Raw genomic sequence first — 7,815 nt, forward strand, 5'->3', positions numbered from 1 at the left:
CTTACTTGCTCTTTGCTACTACACGACTTTGCATTAGAATTTAGTGAGGTAAAATTAGGTGTTGCATTTGCACGCATCAGCCCAATATCGGATTTCGATATGTTTCATTATAACTCTTTATCATCGGAACTCCCACTGATTATGGTAGACGTCTAGCAATGTTCCATAACCCCTAAACCACAATGAAGTGTAAACTCCAATGAACCCTTTTCTGATCGTACGTACTGTGTAGTAAAATCCTTCCGTCATCTAATCCTGATTAAGAATGGTTCATGGTATGTCAAAACCCTTAACTTAATCTTTAATCGAATTGTCAATCGATATGGAACTCATCAACATGAAACTATTTTTCATCTGACATTCATTATACTCTGGCCAGAGATTTCCCTTTTCCAATTTTTATTGACATTCGTCTAAGAACTCGAAATTGGACTATTTTGAGTTAACGGATCCTATCTTGACCATCACTTGTCCTCGCAAATGAATTACATATGACCAAACCAACTTATTACACAAGACATGACTAGTCTCGTGCTTGTACACCATATAAACCATATGCATCCTATGTTGATTCCAACTGTGATATCTCAGGTCTAAGGATCAGTGGTATACTAGCACGATCCTACGATGCATCATTGACCACGTTCATATGATTCATCGTAATCGGTCATATTCGATAAACGGTTTACTAACCTTTTATCCATGCTAATGTCTTAGTGGCATACCTCTTATAATCACCCACGCTAATACCATCACATGATATTCAATGGAGACATTTAGCATGCCTACTATGCAATGTTATTGCCTAATTAACATTACCTGCATAGGGAATACTTCGATGATTTGATCTTTTGAAGATTTGTGTCATCCGGACATTTCACATGCAATATTAAATATAATATAAACGAAGTAGTAAATCAACATGTGAAATAAGAACACTTTCTGCTATTCATAATAAATTTACAAGATATAATGTCCTGAAACTGACAACACGATTGGTTCCTAGGGCATACACTAACACTAATTCCATCATAATCATCAGGCTACATGTTCACCGTCAAACTATCGTTCTCTCCACTCCATTCTAGGGTTCATACATCATTAGGTTTAACCTAGTACTTTCAATATTCAAACTAGCTAATGGCGTATAGCCTAGTCTAAATAACAAAGGAACCAATTCGCATAGACACAAATCATCCATTCACAGAGCTAATCAAGGTAGGCACGATGCTTCTTGTTTCTAAGGTATTACCACCGGCATTTGGAATAACCTAGTGTTTCCATCAACTAAACTAGCTAGTGATGTATAGCCTAGTCTAATCACGAAAACCCATTAAGCGCAAGATGATCTTAAAGACAAAAACCAATCTATACCTAGGCAGGGCTACAAATCAGTCATTCCATACACATTTTTGTCTCATACAATCAATTAACTAACATCAAGGTTGATCAGGCCCTAATATCAACTAAAGATTGAATTAAATGCAATGAATGAATCTAGAACATAATAGAGTGGATCAAACAAATAAAATAACAATAAAACACAAGCCTTCAATTAGATTACATGAAATCCCTAGAAAAACAAACTACAACAAGAAGGAAAAGAAACAGTTACACCTGGAACCATAACCGTGAAGAACAAGGGAGGAGGAGAGGAAGAGAACCTCTTCTCATCTCCAAGCTCCACCTTTCCAAGAAGCCCTAAATGTATTCTCCCCAAAGTATGTTTGTAAAACCCAAAAACTTCTAAAAACGGACTAAAGCTGCCTTTATATAGTTTTTAGACAAAATTGAAAACTTGTAAATATTGGTTGTCGAAATTAGGGTTGGAAATGCGACATTTTTACATCTACGCGATTTGTGTCGCGACATGGTTGAATTGCACCGCGACGCTTTTCTAGGCGATTTTTTCTTCGAAAAAAACAGTACCACACCGCGGCGCAGTTGAATAGCGTTGTGGCGCCACAGGGATTTCGCCGTTTTGTGTTGCGACGTCGTCAATCTTCGCTGTGGCGTGACTTAGGTTACGCTGATTTGTGCCACGGCGCAAGAAATGTTTTGCGGTGCAATTTGCATTTACTCTTTTTCTTCATGCTTTAATTTATATGCACTCGAACTAGTCCAGGATGTCCGAACACCAACACAAGCACAAATAATCCATCTTTTTGCACCTAAATGCCTGAAAACACTTGAGTCAGGAAATTTTGATCTTGAATGTTGAAATATTAAAATTCTTTCCGCTCTCAGAGTGATAAAGCACTTACTGAATGAAACGAGTAAAACCTATTAGCACCTCTACAATGCAGGCAATTATTATAATTTAATCAAATATAAAGGGAGAGCGACATTTTCCCACCCAGGTTTGGCGAACACACTTTCTCGCCGATGAAGTTTCAAATGACACTTCTCACCCACTGTTATGTTCTTGTGAAATTCCATATTGAAAAATGGTAGAATGGTCAATTTACATGAAGCCTTAGAAATCAAAACGTAAAAATTAAAATCTCAGTCTCTGTAGCTTTCCCTTTCCCTTCCCTTTCACTTCTCTTTTCCTTTTCTTATTTATTTTTTATTATTATTATTTTTTTTATCTTATCCTTTCTTCGCCATCATCTCTTCCTTTTACGTGGAGGTTGTGATGTCGGTGTAACCTGCAACCCTTTCTTTTCGTGCACACATTTTTCTTTTGGATCTTATGGTCTATGGGTTTGTGATTTTTGTGGATTTTCAGTGGTTGGAGGATTTGAGGATTCTTCTTGAAAAGGTGTTTTGCATTTGTTGGATTTAATGTGTGCGGATTTGTGAAAAGGACGTATATGATTTAATTGTTAAATTTTAGCAGAGATCAAAAAACTTCAATGGGTTTGCTGGATGTTGTGTTGTTTGGGTTTCTGAATTTTTTTTATATGAATTTCACTTGAATAATATCATTAATTTAGTTTGACAGTTATGTTGTATATAAATTTTTGTTATTTTAGTTAAATTCTACCAAAATATTGATTAGCACTTTGACAGATACAAAGTTTAATCCTTTGCAAGTGCCGAGTTGCAATCACAGCAAAGTGCATGAGTAAGGTCGATCCCCACAAGACTAAAGTGCTCTCATGATCCTAGAAACTATGTCTTGGTGAAAGTACACAGAATTGAAATAAAGAAAACAAAAACGACATTAAAGTATACCTAAATCTAGCTATATGCAAAGGGTCTAGGGCTCTAATTGTTGGGATTCATCATTTTGGACATGGAAATAGTGTAAAAATAATGAACAAGATGATGGTAGAACACAAACATAACATACAAGCCAACAAAAATTTTAAGGTAAGGATGAAATATTACCTACTCCTTTGCTATTCAACATTTGAATTTTCTTTCTTGAGCTTAGTTCTTCAACTAACTTGAAGAATCTCGAAATGTGATCCACACAAGCCAAGGAAGAGAGGCCAAGAGAGTGAAGGGAAAATTAGAGAGTGATTTTGTTTCAATGTTTCAATTGAATGAAATGGTATAACACTTGGTTTATATACCATGCACAAAGTGTAATTTTAATTGTCTTGGGAAGTCTTCAAACAATTTAAAATTAATTTGGAAAAGAGCATTTATGTCAAGTCCTTGGTTTTATGGTTAGTTTATAATTAGCCCAATTTCAATCCTATTAATATTCTAATGTTTAGAATAAAACCAATGCACTTTTGTCCCCTTATTGAATCCGATTCAGTAAAATATTTAATAAACCTTATTACCCTTGTTAGTGTTAGCTATCTATGGATAATATTGCTCACAATACATTAAGTCGGATGCAACCGTTTACGTCGAACATCATAATCCAATTAATGATATGCATTACTCTCTCTTCTTGAGCTTGGTTTTAGTGTGACCATTTTGGTTCACTATGATCTAGCTGTGGGCCCATGAAGTGCTTGAAAATACTTAACTTAGTGGTTTATAGGTATCATTTGTTGGAAATTAAATTAATTCGCATGAATTAACTTAATTGTTTCATAAATGCACTTTTAGGGATCACAGGTATTTTTGTTGTGTTTTCAAGGAATGAGGCTCAAAATTAATATTTGGATGAGAATGATGTTGGCGAGAGAATTTATGAGACGGAAACAAATGGATGAGAATCGGAGTTGAATTGAAGAAGTTATGGAAGTTGAAGTAAAGAAAGATTCTAGATTACGTTCCAGCTTGAGCATGCCTCGGTATTTTGAGAATATCTTGAATTGTAGAACTGGATTAGACGATTCTTAGACCGTTGGAAATATTTTTCAAAGGTTACATTTCATATGTTTACCACTTTTCGAAATTCCGTCTTTATCGAGTTCAAAATCACCATCTCTGAAGAATAGTGGAATGATGCGGGAAGAAGACTTGCTACTGGCCGCCACTTTTCAGTAGCTACTGTGCTGCATATAGTGCCGCAGCACAGTCACAACGCTGGAACTTTTCTTCGTTTTTGACTAAGAAAATAGGGTTTTAGAGTCCTAACTAACTAGAATTAAGAAAACAAACCCTAACCCTTGTGGGATATAATAGAAATCTTTTAGCATTATTTGGGAGAATTCTTTTAGAGATAAAAAAAGGGAGAACAAAGATATTCAAGAACTAGAAAAAGGGAGATTAAAGAAGGCTTGGAGAAGAAGAATTGGAGGAGTCATCATCAACTTCATTAATCCAAGTTTCACTAAGTTTTTCTTCTTCTTGTTATTATTATTTGTTATGAATAATACAATGATTTCTCATATTTATTCATGAAGAACTAATTCTTTTGTGATTAAGGTGATTTCAAAACCCATACATGCTTGTGATTAATAAAATCTGCATCTATTTATCTTTTGATCCCTCTTGGTTATGTGATTATTTCTCTATGAATATGTTTAGATAGATTGTCTTAATTGTTTAAGTGCGCAATTCAATAGTTAGGATTAATTTATTAATGCCAATTTAGGTTGTTTAGTACAAAATCGCTTTATTAACCTAAATGACTAGTGGTAAGTGTATGCCTGCATACATGGGGGTAATCACTCAAGATAACTAACACCGACCGTATGAGTTTAGCCTTGATTCAGTAGGTCTCTCGTAACTTAATGCTTTTATTACTTTGAATCTAGAGATTGTATCCTAGGTTATCTATAAATAGGGAATTAGTTGACCGTTTCTAATCCAACCTCAGTAAGGAGAGATAGAACTTATCACGTTTGGTATTTTCTGGCTATGTGATAAGGGTAAAAAGTTAAAAGTGTTTTTATTATATATTCATGTCTAGTGTGTGTGAATAAACCTCATCCAGTTTCTCTATTTATCTCTTTCGTGATTGTCTGCTGTTTTATTTTGTTTGATTTTAGTTTGATAGTTTTTGTTCAATTTCTATAATTCATGAAAACCCTAGGTTAAATTTGTTTGGTATCCTTCTTACCACAAATATACAGTTTATTTTTATTCTTTAAACATTTTTTTATATGACTCTTGCATCAAGCATCAAAATAATAAATTGTTTGCACATTACATGGTTAAAAAATGAACCAACTTGAGCATCTCAGCATTTCAAACAAACGAAACCCAAGTGTCTGATCTATATGTGAGATCATCTTTTTGTGATACTTGTCTGTTCAACAAAATCTATGCCATACATATGTCTGGATGAAAACAGGCTTGTTTACTGTTGAATGCGCACTGTTAGACCTCCCATACATAAGGTCTATAAATCCAAGGGCAAAGGAAGGAATAGGAATAAAGAGGTGTTGGGTATGAGTTTGTTTTCAGGGGTTGAGGTGTGCAATAAAAGCTGTTAGGATTGTGGAGTCTGTTATGAGTCTGGACAGGTGGCTGGACAGGTGGCTGTCAATTCTGTTACAAAAGAGAATAACTAGCTTATAAAAGGGAGAGAGTGTGGAGAGTAGGATATCAAGTTTATATTCTGGAAATTGGGTGGAAGGTCCCCAGCTCCTCGAATTGCTGGGAGCTATCTGTTTTCCAATTGCATTTGTTCTGTTCTTTCATTCAGTATCCATTAATACAATCTGTCATTAGTTATTCTTGTGCCTATTGCCATTGTGTATGTGTGTGTTGGTTGCCGTGAGTTTCTGTGTTGCAGGAGGGTTCCAACACGCACTTAAATAAAAAGTTTGTTTATCCTTTTATTCCTTTCTTCAAGAAACATTGAATTTGGTTCATAATCTATCTTCACCTTCACGATGAAGGCTTCTAAATCCATCATCATAAAATCTTACGCCAACATGACATCCTTATCCTCACATCAACATTTGAAAATATGTGTAAGCTTAACTGTCTCATAGAACATGATGTTCAGGCAATGCTTTATTGTTTTTCTTACTTGTGCTTGTTAAGTATGTTGGATATCCATCATAGTTGCTTAAGAACTGCAATATTTCAAGCATTTTGTCCTGACAGACCTGAATTTCCTTTTAATTTTACAAAAAAGTAAAGTACTGAATGAATTCAAGACTCTCTTAAAGGGTATAATGAAGCTTATTTTCTTAAATTTATGATGTGACTGTCTATGTCTTTTAAACTTATGCTATAGGAAAAACTTTTGACATATTAAAGGGCATATTTCCTGTGTCCTGATGTACATGTACAATTTGGAAGTGCTAAATTTTAATTAAATTTTTGTGGGTATTGTTTTCTTGATGGCAGTTTATAATGAACAGGGGGTGCCAGCTTCATTTAGTGTCCCTGCAGGATTAGTTATACCTTTTGGCTCTATGGAATTAGCTCTAGAACAAAGCAAATCAATGGAAAAATTCATGTCTCTTCTAGAAAGAATAGAAACAGCAAGAGTGGATGGAAGTGAACTTGACAAACTATGTTGTGAACTTCAGGATATAATATGTTCTCTACAGCCCCCTAAAGACACCGTGGAAAGCATTGAAAGAATATTTCCAAGTGATGCTCGTTTAATTGTCCGTTCAAGTGCCAATGTTGAGGATTTGGCTGGAATGTCAGCTGCTGGACTATATGATTCAATCCCAAATGTTAGCCCTTCAAATCCGACAGTATTTGCAAATGCCATTGCTCGAGTCTGGGCTTCACTTTACACTCGCAGAGCAGTTTTAAGTCGTCGAGCTGCTGGTGTACTTCAGAAGGAGGCTGAGATGGCTATTCTGGTGCAAGAAATGCTTTCCCCTGAACTTTCATTTGTGCTACACACTCTCAGCCCAACAGACTCTGACAATAGTTCTGTAGAGGCTGAGATTGCCCCTGGGCTTGGTGAAACCCTAGCTTCAGGTACTCGAGGCACACCATGGCGAATGTCTTCTGGGAAGTTTGATGGGCATGTAAGAACATTGGCATTTGCCAATTTCAGTGAGGAGCTGCTGGTATCTCGTGCAGGTTCTGCTGATGGAGAAGTTATTCATTTGACAGTAGATTATAGCGAGAAACCATTGACAACTGAACCAATTTTCCGTCAGCAGCTTGGTCAGCGCCTGTCTTCGGTTGGTTTTTTTCTCGAGAGGAAGTTTGGGTGTCCACAGGATGTGGAAGGATGCCTGGTTGGCAAAGATATCTACATAGTCCAGACACGGCCACAACCCCACTAAAAGCTCCTCCGTTTGGGTGTGCTCTTTTGAAAGATGGCAATTATATGCAGCAGCTGTGGTTTGATTGTGACAGAGTAATAAAGCACATCCTTCGCACAGTTTTACTTTTGCAGAAAGTTTGGAGACAAGTTGTAAATTGTTTCTATACTTTAGAAAAGAAAAGTGGGCTGTATATATATTTTTTCTAATTTTTTGGCACATAAGAGGGCATCCTGTGCTCCCGTTTGGTTGATATGCAAGCCAACTAATATTA

The 7,815-nt window shown here is 36.0% G+C and overlaps 1 protein-coding gene across 1 annotated transcript in view; it reads left to right on the forward strand.

Annotated features, from left to right (window-relative positions):
- Positions 1-7,562, forward strand: part of LOC116129119 (phosphoglucan, water dikinase, chloroplastic) — a 30,432-nt gene extending 22,870 nt beyond the window's left edge. Inside the window, 1 exon segment of the mRNA XM_031414879.1 lies at positions 6,672-7,562. Within this exon segment, the coding sequence (XP_031270739.1) occupies positions 6,672-7,562 (891 nt within the window).
- The last annotated feature ends 253 nt before the right edge of the window (positions 7,563-7,815 follow it).

The sequence above is a fragment of the Pistacia vera genome, unplaced genomic scaffold (genome assembly GCF_008641045.1).
Source record: "Pistacia vera cultivar Batoury unplaced genomic scaffold, PisVer_v2 Contig1057, whole genome shotgun sequence".
NCBI classification, from domain to species: domain Eukaryota; kingdom Viridiplantae; phylum Streptophyta; class Magnoliopsida; order Sapindales; family Anacardiaceae; genus Pistacia; species Pistacia vera.